Source organism: Camponotus floridanus, unplaced genomic scaffold, assembly GCF_003227725.1.
Source record: "Camponotus floridanus strain SB8 unplaced genomic scaffold, Cflo_v7.5 scaffold33, whole genome shotgun sequence".
Classification (NCBI taxonomy): domain Eukaryota; kingdom Metazoa; phylum Arthropoda; class Insecta; order Hymenoptera; family Formicidae; genus Camponotus; species Camponotus floridanus.
In genome coordinates this window covers 1,725,099-1,749,654 of record NW_020229470.1, presented here as the reverse complement: position 1 = coordinate 1,749,654, position 24,556 = coordinate 1,725,099, and the positions used below count along the sequence as shown (strand labels likewise).

Sequence of the window (24,556 nt, the reverse complement as noted above, 5' to 3'; positions counted from 1 at the left end):
CTTTTTATTGCTAGATGCAGTGCGTCTGCAATTGTTTTTATGAACGGAAAAATTTATATCTTTAATCAAAAATTCATTCTTAAAAGTTTACATGATATATTTTTAACTCATGGATATATTTTCTTATATATATATATATATATATATATATATATATATATTGATATAAATGTCTGTATGAAGCTTGTTACATGCGTGCGCGCGCATGTGGAAGATATCCCATCATGATATCCATCATTTTAATAATTCATTTCCGTTATTCCCTTTCGCAAAATATCACACACAGACACACACACAGCATTTATTTATTTGAAAAACGATACGTTTGAAATTTTCTCATGCCTATCGGTGGCGTTGCGTTACATCACTATGGAAATTAGGTCAAAATTGGCCGGAATTCAATCCGGGAATCCAATTTGCTGTCGTCTTTGTGCTCCGCGGAGTCAATCCGATCGACGCGCGCGCATGAGGCAGACGTTTTCAAGATCTAATTTGCGTTTACCAGGAGTCTATTTCCCGCTCTGTTCGCGTCATGCAAGGTAAGAGAGAATGCGAGCGAATATCTAAATTGTCCTCAGTCTTATACGCACGACGTTGTAAGATCGCTCTCTCTTTATATATGATAAAGCGATTCTTTTTTTCATATTTTTTTGCGTCTGATTTCTCACAATTCCAATTGACATTGTATGTGCAAAGAATTTTATTCATTTCATCCGATCACGATTAACATTTATATTTCTCGACCAATTTGAAATTGAATTTAATTTTGATTTTATAAACAATTAATTTTTCAATTATATTAAAGGCCAATTATAAGTGAAAAATAGAATAATTTTTTATGATATAATATATGTTATACACAAAATATATATTTAATGTAATCATTTTGTATTTAACAAATACTAGAACTATACTTGTGTCAGCTAACTATATTTCGTCAAATCATAATAATATCTTAATAATAAGATGAATTTGCATTCAATATCGTGCAATTTAAATATCCGATGACGAATATGGCAGCGCGCTTACATACATTCATATATGTATGCAGGACTCGTGCTGTATATTATTCAACTTTCTATGTTAGAATATTAAAACTTGCTTGTTTTCTTGTTATTCATAGAGAAAAGTCACAAAGATTTTAATTTGTAATATTTTAATAGCGATACGCACAACTGTCAAATTTCTTTAAATATTTTAAACGCATATATAGAAAATACTATTTGCGATCACAATCAAATCCGAACAATTGCATGTTTACATTTATTCGTTGTAACCTCTACTAGGAATATTATTTCTTTAATTTTACTTCATCAATATAGGAAAGAGAAACAGAAGGGAGGAGGAGAAAGAATATGGACACTTCATTAAATAAATTTTTAATTGTGAAATAAACTAAAAATGAATGTTGAGATATCTTGAAATTAAATAATAATTGCGAGTCGTAAACACGATTTTTATTTTTATGATTTTGGGCAGTTGACAATTCTCTTAAAACTATTTAGGATCACAATATCACTTTTTTTATAAAACTTTTGCTGATTAATAATTCTATAATGGTAAACAACTTAAGTACAAATTTTTAATCAGCTATTTCTCATTCAAAAAACATGAAAAATCAATGGATAAGGAGGAGGGGGGGGGAGAGAGAGAGAGAAGCAAGGAACTTAATATACTTGGTTTTTTTAATTCTCTTTATTTGAGGTCATTTTGGCAAGTGGAAAATGTACAATATCCGATCCAAATCTTTTCTATGCACGTGAGAGGATATTGCCGATCGGTGCCGATGCACATAAAATTTTACGATGCCGTTAGATCGATACAATCGGCCGATACTGATTTCCATCCCGAATCGGAAGCATCTGTTATTCGTCTTTCTTTTTTTGTTCTTTTATGTATCACAATAAAATAATTGACAGAATGACTTACATTTCCGATATCCAGAAGTATATTTAATCGTACAATTAAATTTTTGTATTACTGTGAATGCGAGAAAAACATTGTCAATTGTAAAATAGAATAATTATAAGAATCGACGGCTAAAACTTTGGATAAATTTGAATTTTGCGTAAAATAAATGTAAAGAATATCATTACGGAATAAAACTTGAAATTAATATTATAATCATTTAGTTTCTTAAATGCATAGTATTAATATAAACTATGCATGACAGCAAATTTTTTTAACTTTGCAGTTGCATATGTTTTCGCGTTCAGGATTTAAAATTTTTTACAATTCTCATGTGTATGCAGAAACACGCAATATATATAATTTTTTTTCTTCAAAAGACTAATTGAAATTCAATTAATTCATCATTTTCGGAAAATCGCCGCAAAGGCCGCGCGTTTTTTGCCAACTTATTGCATTTATGCAAATAGATTTTATGGCGCATCGAGCGCAAAATAAAAATCTTATGTTCAACAATGATGATGATAAGAAAATGGCTGTCGATCCCTCGGGTCGCATCCGTTTGGTCGCCTCTTGCCGGCAAAGGGTAAAAGTTAATTTCGCAAAGAGAGGAACGTGGAAATGCAAATATGTGACAAACGGAATAAATAACAAAGATCTCTTCTTGCTCCCTTCCTCGTCGTATGTCCTGTCGGAGCGTTTCTTGATACAGTTGAAAATTTTCACAGTGTCGGACCGCAGTTGGTTTAAAATGCAAATGGTCGCATTAATATTTGTTTTAGGTGCTTCGTTTCGTACGAAACTACACCGGTATGGCGCGCGTGGTATATGCAACCGCGAAATTGGATGGCCACATTGTGTGCCTATGCACATGTGATGAGCGCGTGGGATGACGTTTGGATTAAATCGCGTAAATTTTAATTATATCTGTTTAGAATGTTTACAATATAAAACATATTGTATATAGAGAGAATATGTCGGAGAATATTGATCTCAACAAGCGAGATAGATTCTTTATTCTTTTTTTTCTTTGTATGCTTATGCAGAAAATTATAAATCGATAGTACAAAAAAAAATGTCAAATGTTATATCATATTGTAAAAATTAAAATGTAATAGAAATAAATTTCAATAAACATATAGAGTTGATCTTATTAAAGTCAAATATAATAATTTTGATATAATTATCAATCGTAAAATTTTCAGTGCGCAGGAATTTTTTTTCATCACTATCGTTTTTCCTAAAAAAAAAGAGAAAAACCACGTGATTTTTCATAAGGCCCGTAAAAAGGATTCCAAAATTTAATCAGATATAGTGGTGGAATCTAATTTTCTCTCTCTCTCTCTCTCTCTCTCTCTCTCTCTCTCTCTCTCTTTTCATACAAAAGTATTCATTTAACTCGAATCATTTCCGAATTTCGTGTGGAACTACCGTCCTGCGCGCGTGCGTTGAAAAGATACCGAACATCAATACGTCGTAAGTATCTCATTACGTCACTTAATTGCATTCTGCGGAAATCCTGTCGCGGAAATCCTGTCGCTAAATATACTTCCTTTCGATCTTTCTCGATTTTTTCCGCTTGTATTAGCTAACGACTAATTTAAAAAAAAATAAAGCTTTCGATTTTTTTACTTCCATCTATTAATTTTATTTCCATTTATTATTTATTCACTCGATGATGGAAATTTATTTGCTGGCAACCGATAAATATCAAGAACAAATAAAGTCTCCTGATAAAAGAGAAAAGAATATATTTATTATTGTGATAAATATATATGTATTTGGATGACTTTAAGAACATGATTATTCACACGCAATTACTCTTAAGTACTTCTTAAGCGCGAAAAATTCGTATGAATTCTCATGAATATTATTTATTCTTGAATCTATATCTATAAAAAGAAGAAATTGCGTGTGAATAATCATGTTTTTAAAGTCATGCAAATACATATATTTATAATTCAGATTTATAATTTAGAGCTGCAACTCTGAATAAAAAGATTTATTAAAATTATCAAATTCAATATCACAGAAAATATACATATGAAAATATAAATATCGATATATGAAAATACTATAAAATATCAACGGTCAAATTATATTTTAATCCTTTAATTAGTATAAATTAATTACTACTAATTTTTAAATATCTTAATTTATCTTTTAAATTACTAATTTATATTTCTAGAATGATGAAATAAATCGTACTATAATGTATGGACAAAAGTAATCTTTACGATTCTTAAAAAAAAAAGATTCTATTTTTCCTTCAGTTAAGATGAATAATTAATTTGTGAAACCATACGTGATTTATTTTTTTTTTCCCTTTTTTATTATTCTTTTCTCTTTTTTATATTAAATTGTAAAAACATTGAGAAGTAAGGAATGTGTAGTATAACTTTAGCTCTGTTCCGTCGATGGTTGTACCCTCATAATCCTTATGCGACAAGTTCAGACAACGCACGAGTTTTCGGTGTGTCTCAAGTCTCGTCAGATGTTGTGACAACGGTATCTAATTAATAGGATTAATTAAGAACTTTACGCCGAGTCTCAAGTCCTGGATAACTTGAGACAATTTTTCTTCAACTCCCTCCTCCGTTCATATGCAATTATGTTACATGTGTTAATTGCATGCTCGTTGTAGTAGTATGTATACCAATACAACAATAGTGAGATATTCATAAGGTAAAATCGAGAATAAGAAAATTCTCATGAAATTGTATCGAATAATATTTTTTAAATTTGTATATCTTGAGTCAGATTATGCGCATTATTTCCGATTCGCTATTGGCTCATAGCAATTCGCAGAAGTTCATACTAGTATAGATCTTTTTTTACAGAATTTATATGATTCATCATTCCAATTATCGCGATCCGATATTCACGATTACTTCCAAAACTATGTACATAAAAACATTGCAACTAATAAATTTTCGTGTATGTCGGTTAGACATATAAAAAATATATAAAAAATAAAAATAAAACTGAGCATTATTTTCAATTATTATTAAATTAAGACAGATATCATAACTCGAGATAGCAATTCTCCGTACGCACATATTTAACCCCTATGATTATATAACAAATGCTTAATACATATGTACAATGTGCATCTCCATTCCTGCTCGTAACTATTTCGGCGAATATTTACAGAATTTGCGTCATCGAACTAATTCTCGTTTTTGCTGTTGTGTGAAAATGAAAAGTTGTAGAAAGTGAATTACGACGCAAAAATGTAGAGAAATTTCATCCGCGAATTGCATTGCGCGTGTATCTTCGCCATACATGCGCGAATTGCATCGCGTTAAAGCCGCGCGCAATTTGGATTACGTGGTTTGCAAAGGTCAACTTCGTTTTTCAGTTTGATTGCAATCGCGGTGGTTCAGTACGCGCGCGTAGGGACGCAAATTGCAGTTTGCGCGGTGCAAGTTACGAGCTTGTCGCGAAATTAAATTTCTGCTCGTTAAACTCGTTCGGTATTATAATCTCATGGCACCGAGCCTCTCTTCGCGCGTGCTTCTTCCACGTACGTTGCATAATAGCCAAGTTCGACGTTTATGAGTTTCTTACACTTTCAACGCGATTTATAAGCGGTATAATTTAGTATCATGTAATGCGCTTGCACAAGCGTAATATTCGCATTATATACGTTATGTGCATAATATGAATATTAATCTCGCTCCGAAAAAAAAATTTCTTACGAGAAAATTGATATAAGATCGCGTATATTAATTAAAAAGCTGATGTGCTTAATTACTATTTTATTTAAAAAGTAATAGAGATCTATAGAGCGTACATTAAATTTTCCGAAATGTGTGATGGCACTCAACTTGTTAACTTACATATCTGTAATAATAGAATCCCTCGAGAAAGACAAGAATTGTGCGTTTGGTTGCACGTAAAGGTAGTCAAAGTCGGTTGAGTTAACGGACATTACATATTCCCTAGCAAATGAAGCGATAAAAATATCTAAATGTAAACAAAGATATATTAAGCGCATGTAAGCTAAGAAAAATTTATTTTCGAATGTTTTTCTAAAACAGTAACAATAATAACGCATGAAGAAGCATGATCTCAAGAGTAGCTAAAATAATAGCGATGATATAGAGGATAGCTTCGACGCAAACGCTTTCGCTGCTTTCGACGTGAAAGTTTCTACGCGAGAGATTATTTTCCGACTTTTAAAGTTCACTTTATCGCAAAAGTTTCTCGCTTGACTAGAGACGCAGAATCGGAGTAATATCCGGGTGATCGAATTTTCCGCGGGTTTCTTGCCTTGATCTCTCCCTTAAAGATATTGCCATTCCGTGGACATCTCCGCGCACGTTTTTCTCCGATAAATTACCGTGAAATTCTGCGCTAGTCACTTTCTGATATTTTTAACCCGATGGCCGAAATCATAATGTGCTTCTTTCGCTGTTTCCTTTGTGCGTTGCGATATTTTGCGACTTGCAAAAGAAATATTTTGCCGCATTATTCTATAACAGACTCTGATAAAGCTTACAAATATAATGCAGCGCCAACGATGTTTATTCATCGCATTGGAGAGATTAATGTATGAATAATAATCTATTATAAAATGATTAAGCTAATTTTTTTTGGATGTTGCATTTTAATTTTTTCTAAACGTTTTAATTGCTGCTTCGAGAAAATAAAGAGAGAAAGAGCAAGAGAGAGAGAGAGAGAGGAGAGAGAGAGAGAGAAATACAGGGGGCTGGCTAAAAGCTTTCATGTTGCTAAAATACACAAGTGCGATAGTCCTCGTGCACTATGCATTTTGGCTAATTATAGTAATGGAAGTCCTACTGCTCTCATGTGCTCGTTAATATTTGATCGAAAGACGAAAATGGAATGTCCAGCTATCCTGCATAAACGACTACGGCATCGACTGCGCACATCGTATTAAAATAACATTTATAATCGATAATCCACGCCAGTTATCGTAGACAGAGAGGCTGGTACACTTAGCGAAATTAATAGCACACATGTGCCAAATAAATCATATATCCGTAATGTATCGTTTACATTTTCTTTTGAATAAACAAAATGATGATTTAAATCGCAAAATCGATGTATTGAAATTGTTACGTATTGAAATAATCAAAATTTGTTTTTGTGAAGATACTTTGTGTTGAAAATATGAATTAGTTTATATCAAAGTTTACACAAATTTTTATACTCACTTGATATTTATTAATAATATACATGAACACACATATATAAACATCTCCCCCATTTTGTACTCAACAAAATAAATTGGTAAAATGTGTTAAAATGTGATTAAAATAAGTGATTAAAACGTAATTAACATAAGAATGACAAATATCAAATGTCATGATTTTATCGTCAGAAAAAAAAATATTTGTGCGAAAGTAGGTATCGAACATTGTTAAAGCTATGGATATATCATACATAAAGAAATATCAAGGACAGGCAAAAATAGTTGAAAAAAATAAAAATGAAAAGAGCAATATTTATCCGGAAAATTCGTCTGCGTTAATCAAGTTATACACATGTTCGACACGTCCTCGAATAAAGATATACGTGCAAATATTCATCTGTGAATAATCCGCAATTTAAAATTGATCGCGAATGAAAGAATCGAAAACAATAACGATGGCATTCGAAAGCGAGAAACTCTACGAAGCGTATCAACGAGGGCGTGTAGTTTCAAAAGTGCGGCGCGTTTTGTAACTGAAATGTAGAAGAATTTTTACTAAACCTGCTTACTGTACGAGCAAACTTTTCTCCTGCAGTCACATTTTTCTTCGTCTTCTCGTCCTTGTTACACATACATATACTCTTTCTTTCTTCACTCCTGTTCCTTTTTCACTCGCCTCTTTTCACTCCTTGATGCTTCCCATTCCGATTTACCATCCTTTCCTGTTCTTGCTAACTTTGTCCTGGTTGATGTTTTCGTACGTGAGCTATTTATTTGTCTTTCGTTCGTTAACTTCGACGGCCTCGAGGGCTCGCGACAATACGATCGAAACGACAATGCACGGTAGATATAAGACACGGAGCGCAAATCAGTAAAGCAACTGTTATTGTTTGCAAAACGCATCGCACATCCGCCAACACTTTAAATGCGACGACTGTCGATTCGAAATATATCGCTATGCTTTACACTCGATATTTTTTTTAATCTTCCATATAATACATAAAGAAAAAAAATACATCTAAAAATATTTCTGTAGCTTATACGTATACATATACTCCGATTTGAATTTTATCATAAATTTCAAAATTTTATTAATATCTTGTAAAGAATTAACACAGGCATCATCTGCGATTGTCAAAGCTAGCGAACAGGCGCGATATTTTTGATTATGCCTCAAGCGGTAACATCATGATGATAATAACGATAAATTATATAATATTGCTGTGTTGCACCGCTCATGCTTTAAAGCATGGATGAATAAATAATGTATGCGATAAAGATTATCGTATCGCTTTTACGTTTCTTTCGATGTACGTATATCGAATAAATAGTATATCGTGCTATATTTGCAACTGCTACCCTGTCGGGACGAAATGTCAATTAAAAGAGCACTATATGCGTTTATCGCGTCGCTGTTTCTGACGATAATTAACCGGCGCATCCCGTATCTTTGATATCCGCTTGTGGTTTATCAAACATACCAAATATTTACATTACGATAATTGGGTGTCCCGTTGCCACTTTACAACGCGGTATCTAAATTCCTCTCGCGGCAAATGCTTAATTAAGCGCAGCGTTTAATTCGTGGGAGACGAAAATACGAAATGAAATATATTCTTTGAGCCAATATTCAATAAGCCAAATTATATCATTTACTTTTTATAATGCAAAGTAGGAGAAAATGAGACAAACAAACACACACAGATGTGCTCCGAAACAAACTATATTGTAGTAACGTATTAAAGTTGTAACGTATTAAAAAATATAAGTATCTAAATTAATTAATAATACTATTTAATAGGCATTTTTCAGATAATATTAATTATGATGCTTGATAATAATTGTAATAATTGTATGAAAATAATGTTTAAATATTGCTGTTTTTCAGGCGATGTTGAAAAATATTAATGCGTCAAATAAACAAACAGATATGCACGACATGACGCAACTATTAATATTTATTCTATAATTAATATCTATATTTTGTTATGAAAGTTGAGTGTAGAATAAACGAGTGTAGAATATAATATTGCAAACGATATTATATGCTACACTCGTTTTGCGAAAACGATGCGTGGCATTCATTCTCGGCATTGTATACATTCTCGTTTATATCAAAATTGCGAATTTTACTAAAGAGTTGCGCGCCATTATTGCTCGTTTAGCAGCGAATCGACAATCGACGAGATATAATGCGAATTCTTGGTGGTCAAAGTAATTTCCTTTTGTAACGTAGGTATTGCTATTTCGATATGCGATGGAATATGACGTGAATGATTGAACGATTAAGCCAAAATTCAATCTATGAATTTTAGCGACAATGTACAATTTCATTGTAATATTTCATTTTTAGCACAGCGTAATCTTTTGCAATACAACGATAAAAATAAAAAAATTAAAAAAGATTGTTAAATTATTTATAAAGGATCGTAAATAATAATAAAAATTATAACAACGGATAATAATAGGAATGATGATAATAATGATAAAGAGACAGTGAAATAAAAAAGATACTAATAAAGAACTTTTCTTTTTTATCAATGCATCGACAATTATTGACAATTTTGAGCGTGCAAATGGTATAGTGTAATAATGCGACATCCTCGTAAAACTTGATTGATTCCTCTATAATCCTCAAATAATTGACTTTCATTCACGAAACGTGAGCGAAAATTTCCGCTAGAATAATCTTCATTAATGTAATCCATGAGTAATTGGGGAAGATTTTATTTGCGTAATTTTATTCGCAAGATGTGTAAATATCTGTCAAATTAAAATAAAATTTATATAAAATTTATTTTATTACAGATTATATTAATTGAGATAAATTTAAAATTCCGTTCTGCAAAATGTAGAAAATAAAAATATTTGATCCCAGACAATTTCTCTTTTTGTACAGACGAATTGCATTAATCTCATTAAATATCGATTGTATCCGTAATTATCCCTTAATCACTCCTAAAGATAGTTATCATAAATTTGATAAATGTTTATCGTCAACCGTTCATCGTCAAACGTTTTAGAAGAAATTGAATCCGCGAAGAATATTGCTCGGCAAGCTTGGCAACCGAGCGTCCCTCATCGCGTCGATTATTTCCACAAGTGACGGAGGTAATCTTTAAAGGAACCATTGACCCCTTTCACTCGAAGCACTTCATTAGCTTATCGCCCAACATCGGGCTTATCCACGGTCGAGAAAAAAAATGGAGATAGAGTGGAACAAAGAGGGAGAGGGAGAGAGAGAGAGAGAGAGAGGGAGAGAGGAGAGAGAGAGAGGGAGGGAGAGAGAAGACGGGATGGGAGACATTTATTTATATATAAATATCGTGAGAATAATGAACTTGAAAATTAAGAAATATTTTCTTTAAAAAATTGAAAAAACTGAATATATTAAATAAGATGACCATTTTTCTCGTTATTATATATTTATATCATTTTTTTCATATATTTGTATAATTTAAACTTATATTCTATTCGTACTCGTGTTACGATTATTCAAATCAAATATACGCGCCAATCTCCAAATTTGCATTTACGTGGACAACGCGTCTTTCTCAAGTTTCTTACGTACATATTTCCGTGTATTCGTTTAAATCTTTGTAAAAAATGTCCAAGATAAAACGCCGTTAGTCGTAACAATTGCTAGCAGGTGCGTTTCACTTTCATCGCGATTCCTCGGACGATTTTTGTCGCGAGGTTTTTTGACGCGGCGAAGTTTTCAACTGCGCATGTCCACTCGGCCGCCATGACAGTTTCGACGACTCGTGCCGGTTCGCGCACGGAGCGCGATAATTCCGTCGATAATTGCGAATTTTATCCGTTACAAGTGTATAACGAGCGCAAATTTCTGCCGGGAGTGCCGGTTAAAGTGACGGGCGATCGTCAGAATACATCAAGTGTCGTGAATCTTCGCTATTAATGGCGTTTCGTCGATCGCGATCCGCGCTGCGTAATACCGTGCTTTGAAATCGGCAGTTTCGACTAAGTATAGATTTCGATGTTTCAGATACGCGAAGGTGATTGATCTCTATGTATCTTCGTGAAATTCGCGTGTATTAATTTCATTGTTGTCAACTGAAATAGAGAGTAATATCGGCGCTTGTGTTAGATATTACGCAGGCCGTACGTGACGCGATAACCTCTGCGTGATCGTCAAACAGTCGGATAATTAAAAAAAAAGAATGAGTCACCTGCTCTATATTTTCATTCGGAAAACCGCTGTTGATTCTTCCGCAAGAATTCCTTTCCTTTATGTGCAATTTCGCGCTGTATGGTTCCACGCTGATCGCGACATCCTCTTGTTCCTCATCTTTCTTCTTGGTCGTGCAATGCAAGCGAACAGCAGGATGAATGACTGTCGCATAATTGAGGCCTTTGAAGAACGAGTGACATGGTTCATCCAACTCACTACCACTTTGGCACGTCCGGTAAGTTTTTCCATGTCTATCTGTTACAGCACGTCCGTTGTGTCTTTAATTAAATCGAGGAATGAAAAGAATATTAGAGAACCATGCGATAAATTGGCTAAATATCTTTTCATACTTTTTTCTGCGTTTCTTAAATTTTGGCATTTGTTTCTTTATATGAATATTTCGTTTTGTTATAATAAAAGATTTTATTATGATTCAAAGATAAAAAGTTGTCGAAATCTACTTGCTGATACTTCATTCGTTAGGCTGTATAAAATCATAATAATATCTTTAACAAATATGTTTCAATTAGTCTTTGGCAGTTTTATGATTAGATCAATATAAGGCCTTTCAGCGTGCCAAGAGCGAGTTACACAAATAACTTCAAATAATTTAAAATTGTAATTCTTTCAACGTTTGCATACACTTACTTTCGAACTACCATCAATCTTTCTGATCAATATTTTAAGAACCACTTCAATTTTTATTTTATGTAAAAAATTTTCATTCGCGTAACATAATTTATACGATTAATTCGATTCTGAGAGAGCGTATCAAATATGATTTACTAATTTATTATGCACTTTAAAATGCACTTTAACGTAAGTAACGAGTATGCGAGATATATTTCGAGTAATATTTTCTGCATGAAAATGAAATGTTTCCTACAATACGTACATTTACAACGGATACGAACCAATTAATCCGCGGGCATACATTGGCCGTATAATCTAACTAGATAGTAGATGGTAGATAATGTAGCCTCACACGCGTCATAAAATAAATTCTGTCGGAATTCCTAAGCAGGATTATCTTTCGCGAAAGAATTCTTCTCAGGACGATGTCACCTCGCATTCGGATCACGAAACGTGGAAGATTTGTCGCGCGCTGTGAGACAAATCGTTTTCTCCAATGGTCGAATCTTTTCTCATAGGAGAAAGGATAGCCGGAAGTAAGGCTCTTCGCAAGCGACGCACGTCCCTTGCAACAATCGCGTCCACGCTGTAACTTGCGTGCGTTATAATTTGCACACTATGCAACATTTTTCCACGTAAGACGTTAATTTATACGATGATATTTTGTAAGATTTTCTCTTTTTCTACATGCATTTAATTTGAAAATTTTAAGTAATAATATTAATAGTTGAGTTTAAGTGGATAAAAAAATTATTTATTTCTATTGAAAAATTATAATTTAATTTAGAACAAATATCTCACTGTGCTAAAATTATATATATGAAGCACATATTAGTTTATATATTTTTAAATAGTTTTAAAACCGTTTCATAATGATGGTCTCAAATGAGATGAAATTATATTTGAGTAAATTTTAAGTAACTGTAATTAAAAACATAAATATAAATAAAAATCTATGCTAGATGTAATATCATTACGAATTATACGTATTATATTCTATGTTTTTGGGATATGTATTTAAATAGCTGCTTGATAAGTTATTATTCTTGATTATTATTCTTCTAAAGAATTGTTATACAAAAATCGATCTTACTGAGAAATACTACATGTAATAAGAATCGTATAAATTCGCTGAGCTGGAAAAATGGTATTTCGTACTCGCTGTAGAGATGCGATAATGATAATGTTTCAGTATAGCAACATCACGTAGGAAGTATTGCGCAAGAAAAGCGGAAAAGTGGAGAGAAATAAGCGCGTAGAGATGAAGTAGCAAAGAATTATGGTAGTCATGATTTGTACGCAAGAGTCTCGGATGTCCTATCGAAAATATATAGCGTTTTCTATTTTTCTACATCTTCTTTTCCCTTTGTGACTTCGGTTACTGTATCGACTTTGAATTTAATACACTGATTCGTTCCGGTATGTTATTATCCAAATGCGTTTCGCGTTTCTCATTAATCTTATATTTATTATCAAACAAATAGATCTTGCTTTTATTTTAAATCATTTTAAATCTTAAAACAATTATTTTTTATTAAAAAGAAAATAAAATTAGCCTTTCCTTCTTATGTACGAGATTAGAACGGCATTTGAAAAGTTGAATTAGACAAAACAAATTAAGTCAAAATGTTTTAATAATCTAATCTAACGTTCTTAATAGATTATATATTTATATTTATATTTATATATAATAATGGAATATATTCGATATTATTTTATATTAATTCAATTTGATTTTTTCGTTGAATGGGAAAATTTGTAAAAATGTAGGTGTTCAATAATTTATTAGTTTAATATAATATATAACTGATATATAAAGTCAATATCGAAGTACAAAATCGAAGAGAAAGTAGGGTTCGCTTAAACACTCTCGTCATCGTAAGGTAACGATATTACGCATCATTAACCGCTCACTCGATTGTAAATAATAAACACGTTATGACGGCCGTCGAACGCTAATAATTTGCAAATCGCGTTGTATTATCACGTGCAGTAAAGATCCATACATACATGGCCTGCTTTCAGATAATCATCCATGATTACTTGCTATATAGTCGTGAATTATTATTTTCGAAATTTTATTATTCTTTCATTCTGTATCATATGCGAGAAAATATACAAAGAGACGTGTATCGATTTAATAACGCTAAATCAGCAAATTTTAATGATTTAAAAATTTAACTCACGTAACGGACGAAGTTGAATATATCGCAAAAAAATAAACACGTATAAAGTATGCATATTAGTGTCGGAGGAAATGAGAGATTTTTAATCATAATTACATTAAATCATTTGTATAAAGATGCGCGCGATCTTTATGCGGTGTGAATGATATCGGAATGATAAAAAACTGATAAAAAAAAAAATTTTCAGTGGAGAATGATTTTTTCTCATTGTTGCAACATCTGCAAGCCAGCTAAAATGCAAACGATTTTTCTCGACTCGCGGAAAAACTCGGAGCGTGCGTATCATTTTATATCGCGGGAAGGCGCAAAAATGTGAAAGAGGATGTGTGTTCGACAATAAAGGCAGGGTAGCTTTACTATCAGATGAAGGGGCTGCGCATTAAGGACACTCGTCCTTTTATGAATAACGACTGCTTCATCTTCCTGTCGAAACAAATTTGCGTTGTGTGTATATTCCATTGCAAAAAAATATGTATGATATATATATAAATATTTTCTTTAATTTCATAACACTTGTATTTAATTCGTGATATGTAATGACTTTGCTAAGACTTAAAGATAAACGAAAAATTTTTCAAAAATTGTACATTAAATGAATAACTGAACGTGCTTATGTGATCAAAACACATTCTTACAATTGGATACACACAATGCAATTTTGTTTCGATCAGAAAGAAGAGATCGTTATATAGGGTGTCCGGAAAATCTCCCACAGTACTTCGGAAAATGATTTGGGATCCAGAAAGAAGGAAAACAAGCTATAAACATATTTAAAAATTTAAATTCAAATTTGAAAATTTAAATTTAAAATTTAAATATTTAAATTTAAATTCAAAAATTTAAATTTGAATTTAAAAATTTAAATTTAAAAATTTAAATTTAAATATTTAAATTCAAATTTAAATTTTTAAATTTAAATTCAAATATTTAAATTTGAATTTAAAAATTTAAATTCAAAAATTTAAATTTAAATTCAAAAATTTAAATTTGAATTTAAAAATTTAAATTCAAATTTAAATTTTTGAATTTAAATTTTTAAATTCAAATTTAAATATTTGAATTTAAATTTTTAAATTCAAATACAAATTTAAATTTAAATTTAAATTTAAATATTTAAATTTAAATTTAAATTTAAATATTTAAATTTAAATTTAAATTCAAAAATTTAAATTTAAATATTTAAATTTAAATTTAAATATTTAAATTTAAATTTAAATTCAAAAATTTAAATTTGAATTTGAAAATTTAAGTTTGAATTTAAATTTAAACTTTTAAATTTTTGAATTTAAATTTAATAATTTAAATTTAATAATTTAAATTTAAACTTTTAAATTTTTAATATATATATCATATTGATTCAAAAATAATTTATTATATAGTATATACATATAGATATTTTGTGTTATTAAATTATCTGTATATATTTATTAGATTTTATATAAATATATTAAAATTTTTTTAAATATAAAAACAAATATTTATATATAAGAACAAGCAATTCATTAAGATATAAATGCCATTTTATGGTTTTATTTATATTTACGAAGCGACGAAGACTCACAATGTTTTTCATGCAATAAAAAAAAAAAGATAATCGATTAATTAGATTTCGCGCTACTTTAATGTACAATTGGGAATACTAATTATGGTACAATCCGCAATTTCCGTTATAATTTATTATCACGTGAAACAATGCGAAACTAATATATGTATATGTATACAGCGGCAATGTACAAGTACAGCAAATATTCGATGTAGAGAATTTTTCCAACGTACAAATTTAATGCGGATTCTCTTATTCGATTTATTCGAAGATGTTGGTTTTAAGGACTAATTATAATAAACATGAAAATTAATGTAATGTGTTATTGAAGTTCTTTTGTTAGATAAACTTTGTTTAGTTCTTGAGATATATACAAATGAACGGATATTGTATTATCTCATGCTTGATTATTCTTTTATTTGCCGAATATGGTCTCAGAATACATATAAGGATATTTTATCTTTTTCGGATATACATTTTTAGATTAGGAAATTTAGAAAATTTATCATAAAATAATTAACAAAGATCTAAAAATATAAAGCAAACACAACGTATTCTTTAAAAAAATATAAAATACCAAAGATGATATAAAACATCAAAGTGAGTTTTGATTTTTTATTGTAATATAAGAAAAGATTCGCGTGGATAAAATAAAAAAATGTTTCCTCTTTGACGCTTGTATTCCTTTTTTTTCATTCGGATTTTTTTTCTATATCGTGCAGCTTTTCTCATGTATTGACAACACATTCATGACTTTTGTACAAGCGCGATATTTTATTTCTCGAGAAGTTCTTAAGTATCGCATGCTCAAATTTATGTTACGAATGAAAACGTAGCGGAGAAAGGCAACGATAAAAAGTTTCTTAGAAAATGGAAGCTTTTTCCCTGTCTTCGTCTCCAATTAACGAAAAGCTAGTATAGTTCGGCGTTTATCTTGCTGAAACAAACTTTTTTAAAAAAACTTGATATCGCAATTGGCTTGATTATATCTCTCGTATCGTTTTGCTTAATAGATGAGCGTTAATTATTATAGCTAAGAATTGAAACCAATTTTTACGAGTTAACCTTTTATCTTTTTTGATGATAAAAAAATTAACAAAATTATAAAAGAGAGAAAGAAAGAACAGGAAGAAATAGAATATGTATACGTTTTAAAATAATATTACATATAACATAGAAGAAATGAGTAGTATATGTATACATTGTTTTTTTGTCGTCAAAAAAAATGCAAACGTACATAAGTTTTTGTCATTTTTTTGACAACAAAAAGTTATACCTATGCATATTTTACGTCTGCATATCACTTTTATTATACCTATATTATATATTGTTTATTTGAAAAGTATACATAAGTATATACATAATTCATTCTAATAATTTTACAATAATTTTATTAATTCTTCTACGAATACTATTAAGAATAAAAAGACATTTTTCTGTCTTATAAAAATTTACTTAAAAATTTCTAGCTATAATAATTAATACTTATTTATCAAACGAAAAGAAGTAGGTAAAGATATTAAGGAATATAATCGAAGCAATTGTGGCATGATACGTAAAATGACAGCTCGGTCGTTTCACATGTCGGAAAATGTTGAAGCAGACGCAAGTCTTTTGTGTCAGTTACATTATATGTCGTAGCCGGGTGAGCGCAATAAACGTGTATTGCATAGTACAAAGGCCGAAAGAATTTTACTAAAACCTAACTTTGTGCCCGCGTTACATCTTAAAACGATGCAGCTCTTTCATAATCCTTGACGCGTCACTGCACTTTTATTATACATATTCTCATCTGATTCATGACTTTTTTTTCTCTTAGGATGATCAAGTTAGCGGCCGCAAACTTTTCTTTTGAAAAGTTTTTCAAATGTTTTGTTGAATATATAAATTTCACGACTATCGAGTTGCAAAGAACCGGTTCATTCATTACGTTCGATATTTTTAATATCATTCGCGTATTCTTATTTATAGATTATTTAAATATATCTGTTTCGTTCTTATATTTCTCTTGCTTCAAAGTGATGAATCTAATATAAAATAGTGAATCTGATAAATTAGTATCACAAACTATTTCTTCTATCGCATTATAATACATATGTATAACATAATTTTTATTTAAATATTATAATATTATTATAAAAATTATCTGCTATGTAAATTTATTTATTTCTTAAATTTTGCAACCTTACTTAAGGAAGCATTTCTTTTCGATCAATGGCTTAGAAAATTGCAAAAATACGGAAAGTTGACGAGTTACGATGCGAGTTCATGCAAGCAACGAGAGAACTGTAATTTTTCAAAGATCTTTCCACAGATGAGTGGATAAAAGAGCGGAGTTTGTTGCTCAAGAGAAATATTTTTACTTCTGCGTGAAAGTATACGATTGCATTTTATATCATAGTGCTTTCCGGCAAAACTGTATCGAGCACCTATATTTTTGACATTTTTCCGATACCGGTTTCACGAACTCGTCTATACATATTTTGGCCTTTCAATCCCTTCGATTTTACTCTACAACCGTTCTTCATATTATTTATCGCAGACGATTGCGTTCGTAAGCAGCGATTTCGCAGCCGATAATTTAGTGGAGCAAATAGTACTATCGCGATCTTGCGAACGAATAAATGGAAAATATTCTCTTAAACTGTAAATTTTAGAAAGGAACCATATACTAATTATTCGTAATATTTGAAGATTAAATATATTTATCTTACTTTTATTCTTTGTTTCGACTTTATTTCAAGATATTTACTTCGAGATATGTTTTTCGGTGTTCAATCTCTTTTCTTTTTTTCCCTCTTTTTTGATAAAATTTTAGAAAAAAAATTTTATTATATTAATGAGAAAAATATCATATGATTGCAATTGTGAAAATGAAATATGTACCTTCTCTCAGAATATATAAGATTTTAAATAAAATGCTTTAAATATGGTGACAAGTATATTACACATATTCGGAATAAAGTTTTATCGACATTATCTATAAAGTTGATGTATAAAGTTCGATTATGAAATCGACACTTTGATTGAACGACGAACTAATGGATTCGTATTGCATTCGAGTACTTTTAACGAACAAATTCTGTGAAACGATCCGATTCACTCGACGAACCTTTCGAGATCTCTTCTATGAGGTGATTTCGCGAGATCGAGGACATCCGAGGCGCTTTCCCGACTCTACCTAACGATTGCGACCTTCTTTGCTCGGTATAAATCGATTTCCGCATTTCCATACCGCAGCAGCCTTTAAGCGTATCTTTCTAGACTTGGCAAGGATATGCTTTTATCAGAGATTCCTTGAGAAGCGGCCCATCTCGCTCGGGTAAGTTCTAAAGGAATATGGAAAAGGCACCTCTCCTCTTAGGTCGTCACAAAGGGTGACGATGCCATAGAAAATTCTCTCGATGCTAACCAGTCCGTACATTCGTAACGATTTACTCTATTATTTGAATTAAAAAGGAGACAAGCGCGCGAAATGATTCTGCTCAACTTATTCGCGTATTACTTATTATACGCAAAATTATCATATAGATATAACTTGTAAATTTACGTTTCGCTATATTTTATCGAAATTTCAAGATGGCTAATGTAAATAACGTAACGCATTTATGGGAAAATATACATTGCAAGAGAAGCGTAATGTTGCGTTCGTATATTGAGAAATACAGATTTTATTAATATTTATTAGTACACGAAGGGAATATGAGATAACGTACATTTTTTTTAATGAAGATGAATGTGTGAGAATATCTATGATAAAAATCTGCAATGATATATAAATATAGAAATTGATAAAATTTTATATACGCTCTAAATTAAATAGAAGAAAGAATGTTAACAAAATGAAATATAAGAAAGAATGTTAACAAAAGGAAATACAAGTAATTAGATTTAAAATTAAAATTTATCTTTCTCTCTCTTGTTTCGGTCTTTATTATTAATAATTATTTTACTCTTTTATTTTACTCGTTTATTTTATGGCGTGACAAAATGTCGGTTCGTGTATTTTCTGTACAAAGCATTTCTGTACACGCACCTGTGTAAATTGAACTATTTTTATTATTGTCCTAAATTGTTTGATAATTTAGTTGCGATGTCAAAAGTTATAAAAAAATTAGAGTGCAGACAGTAATTTGCATGTAATAGTATAATAGTGTAATAATAAGGATAGGCGTCACCTGGAATGTGCAATTTTCCATTTTGACTTCTGGCATCCGCTCCGCAACATTTAACGTTCTCCATCAAGAAGGGCATCTTTTGCGTTGGCATATATAACCTGACAACGCCGTGTAAGTGTCCTTTGCTTTGGAATATTCACCATTCTCTGGTGTAATTAATGAAATTTGTTTTCTGTGCCTTGCTATCCTATTACACTTGCAGACAATTACATTTATTTATACTACAAAGGCACTTGCACGTCAAGAAATTCCAGCTACGTGTGCGAGATAGTCTTTTATGATTTACTAACGAAATAAAAATTTAGAAGCTTTTAATTAGAAAATTTACACACTCACAAAACCATGTCCAGATATCAAATTGCCATAATTATCATACTTATCAATGCACAATTTATAACCAGAAAATAGAGATTAAATATTTAAAATAACATATATGATAAAGGACAATGTGAGAATAAATTGAATTGTTATGTAATTTTTTTATGGTTCATAAAAGCAGGTGAAATAAAAATTATCACAGTGTCTTATCTTTTCTGATTATATTGTATTTTCTGATTGTACTGTGATATATGTACATATATACGATGTATATATATACACACATATATATATATATATATATATATATATATACACGATGAATATTATAATATGTCAATTGTTGGAATAGATACATAATTCACTGCATTGAAGATAATGCGACAGTTTTGCTGATACAACAACTTATTCATGATAGCAAATTGAATTGTGTTCATTTTTATAGAACATGAATGATTCGAGTAAATAATGTTTTTTGTTCCTCTTTTATTATTTATTTGTTCAAAGGAAATTATGTAATTACACTTTATTTCGAGATAACGGTCATTAATCGTATTCGATTAGTTACTGGAAATTTTCGGAGTTGCAACGACAATTCTCTTGGTAACATGAATCGAGATGAGTTCAAAGTCTCGAATAATCAATTCGCTTTTTATTTTTCATGAAAATGTTTCAATTATTTTTTTATTTAAAAATGGATTTGTTGCATTAGAAAAGCAATTCTCGTTTACATCGAGAAATCTAAAATTCATTCAACGTGGATGTAATACAATTGAGAGGGAAATGATGAGGAATGAAAAGATTGCGAAAGTAATCAAATTGTGGAAAATATCTCTTCGCGGAGTCGTATGCAACGAAATCTGCGCGTATTTCGCGTCTGCATGCGAAATAAGACCTGTTTCTTCTATCACGATACGATACAACACATCTCTTCGAGATGTTGCTACATATGCGCTGCATCTCCTCAAATTTATTTATCTTCGACGTAGCTCGTTGTTTCTCTCGCTTTCTCGCTAATTTAGAATTATGATTCTCTCTCTCTCTTTCTCTCACCCCCTTTATCTCTTTATTGAACTATCAAATTTTATGTTGAAATGAGAATAGCAATGATTAGAATATCAATTAGATAGCAATGATTAGAATAGTAATTTATTATTCTTTTATAAAAACTGTTATCAAAAATTATATATGTATACATCATTCCTTTTTTCGATCATTAAAATTTTAGAATTAGTTAATTAAAATATCAAAATAAATTAAATTAAATCAAAATACATTATATATATATATATATATATATATATATATATATAATAACCACAAATACAAAACTGTTAATAACATAAAACATTTATGTTTTATAGTCTTTCCCAGCACAAGATTTAATGTAATTAAAAAAGATTCAAAGTTTCAGTAATTAAATGTCTTCTCTCTTATGAATCTAGTTGAATATAGTTATTTTTATCTGAAGATCTCTCAGGTTATCCTTGAAGCGTAAGAAGATCCAGATTGTTATATCGGATCGCCGTTGGCCATGGATTATACAAAGTAACATCATCGACGGGCGCAGCAGGTGGAATGATAATCGATTTTATACGAGCATAAGTTATTTCGAGAGTAAGAGGATCGGCCACAGATATTTGCATAATCCATCAAGAGGCAAGAGTCCGAAGGATGGAAGGTCGTAGGCCGATAAAGCAACATTGTCCGCTCCGCATCTTTGATAATACTAAACGAAAGTTTGAGCGTTAGGTTCAATCTAAGCCTCGTGAATTGTGTTGATGCGCGATCTCGCGCGCGACAGAGATTTGCAATATTCAATGCAAACGGTATGCATGCGGTGCGGCACGCACGCAGATCACGATCCGGCGCGAAAACAGACGTTACTGGGAGATTAATGCACGCATGTCGAGTAGGTATCGATCTGAATATTAATTATCTCACTTCGGTGCGTGAGTTACACGTATCGTACACAATCATATCCTGATGCAAGCGATCCCGCAATGCATCTGACAAATACGTATATCGTCAATGTGCTCACAACCGGTCGTCGAATTTAAGCCAATTAATAGAGTAGTTTATTTAACTCGTCGTCTATAGCGTAGTTTATTTAACTCGTCTTATTTAATCAAAACTATCACATTGTTTCGAAATGTAGTTTGAAAGGAAAACACAAGATTTATACATGCTCGTAGTAATTATGAATCATGTCAGAATGATTTATCAACTGCGAAACATCAGTAGCGGATAAGACACGTGTCACGCAGACTAAGGCGGACTTGTAGCACTAGATTGAAGTTTGCGATCCTTCGAAGCACATACCGCGCGTTTCGACACGTAACACTTAGGTAAACGAGATACATAACCAACAAGATGTATATGTTGGCACTGCTGGGTATACTATGAAAGCCGTATATGTTTGTATAATACATAGATGGTAAATTCTCGACGTGCGAGCATATGATGTAAAATATATACTATATGCTTATATACTGCGGCAGATCGCTATACTTGTTGCAGTGAATGCATCTATACGACATTGCGAATAATTAACGAGCTTTCGGAGAACTAATTTTCATTTCAGATGATTGACGTTAAGCGTACGTTTTCATTAGAACTAAGTAAATTCCTTTCGCATTAATCTCTCTTGCTAATCGCATACTTAATTTATTAATTTAGTACTCGATATATATAATATTTACAATGGCATCTAATTATTCGTTAGAAAATATTATGTAGGAATATGAAGGTTATTTTTTTAATAGAGTGATTAGTTCTCTTTGCTAATCATTCTATAAAAAAAATAACCTTCATATTCCTACGTAATGTTTTCTAACGAATAATTAGATTAGATGTGTGCATCTATATATGTGTATGAAAAAAACAATTTAAAGAGAGAGCATGATTTATTTTGATTTCGAGGCAAAATCACTTCCTAAATTTCACTAAATTGCATAATCAGAGAATTACAATATAAAGTCGAGTAACAGTGAGATGTAATCGCTTTAATTCGCTTCAACAACTTTACGAAATTTACGTAATGAAAGATAAGATCCATTTCGTTTTATCATACTGTGAAAGATACTATTTAAAGCGCCAATTTCTTATAGCAATATTTTAAAAATTGTGTGCAAAAGAGTAAGATATATTCTGCGATAAAGAGACAAATAATTGTTGCTAGTGTGATAATAATAAAATGTCGAAAATTTGCAAGATCCAACGAGCGCACTTTTTAAGAAACATCTACGTGCAGTTGCATAGACATGTTGCATTTTCAATTGGACGACATTAGAACGCGAGAGAAACTTTGGTTTGTCCAAAGAATCGAGTTAACGTACGTGATTATTCTTACATGGTTTTCTTGGATACATTTCTTTAATAAGATATTTTATATAATAAGATAACGATAATCTATATATAAATAAGCATGATTAAATGTCGACTCGACCAATTCGACGTATTTTCATTTTCACGTAATCGTGTTCGATGATTAAATATAAAAATAAACATTTTGTGATAAAATGAAGTGCAAAAATTAAAAATGCAAATATTTTAGTGCTCTAACGCATTATCGTTTCTATTATTACAATATATTATATATAATCAAGATATATCAAAATATTTTTGCTTCGACTGCATATTGAAATAACTTAGATATTTTGTTAAAATAAGTAATACGTATATACGTATAATAATGTAAATTATAAATAAAAAATGGTGATAATTGATATTGATATAAATCAAAAAGACTCTGAAACAATTTTATTATTAAAAAATTTGGGGAATTATGTGAAGACACGTCATCGAGCACATATTTTCAATATCGGACTTATTTGAAATGTGCAACATCAATACCAACATAATTTACGGATATATATAAAAAAGATTGCTCGATTTATTATTTTTATTCTATAAATAAACATTATAGCCTCATTAACTTCGTTTAAATCTAATTTAATCAATATTGAAATTAACAACAAAAAAAATGTAAAAGAATATATGACATTATATATAGTTATATATTGTGTGTGCATGTGTATGAAACGTGTATGAAATTTAAAAAAATTTATATTCGTATGGGAAATATCTGAATAGAGCCATATAATTTCAAGAGAAACTGATTGCAAAATTATATCTATATACGGCTGAAATGTATGCAAATCGAGTTGCGATTTGTATGCTGCGAAAATGAATCAATATTTGCAATGGGTCGGAATGTAGCTTACTGTCTATGTGTAATTTCTCTCTTTAATTACCTTGTACTTTATCACGTGCTATATATTTTCACGTTCGCTGTAAATAAATAGAAAAGTAATAGACCGTATACAAGTGAAAATCATATGTTCAAACAAAAAGATTAGCAAGATATTGAAAAACTTTAATAATATTTTTTACGTATCGCAAACAATGCATTAATTATCCAAATAAAATAGAAAC

General features: G+C 30.7%; 1 protein-coding gene across 2 annotated transcripts in view; it reads left to right on the top strand.

Annotated features, from left to right (window-relative positions):
• LOC105248863 (E3 ubiquitin-protein ligase MYLIP) overlaps positions 1–24,556 on the top strand; it is a 127,501-nt gene that overhangs the window by 4,191 nt on the left and 98,754 nt on the right. Inside the window, exon 1 of one of the 2 annotated variants that reach the window (XM_020026760.2) lies at positions 11,275–11,496. The exons of the other annotated variant lie outside the window; for it this stretch is intronic. Within the exon in view, the coding sequence (XP_019882319.2) occupies positions 11,398–11,496 (99 nt within the window). The 5' untranslated portion in view covers positions 11,275–11,397. Of the gene's footprint in view, positions 1–11,274; positions 11,497–24,556 lie in introns of those variants that run through there. 2 annotated transcript variants of the gene reach the window in all.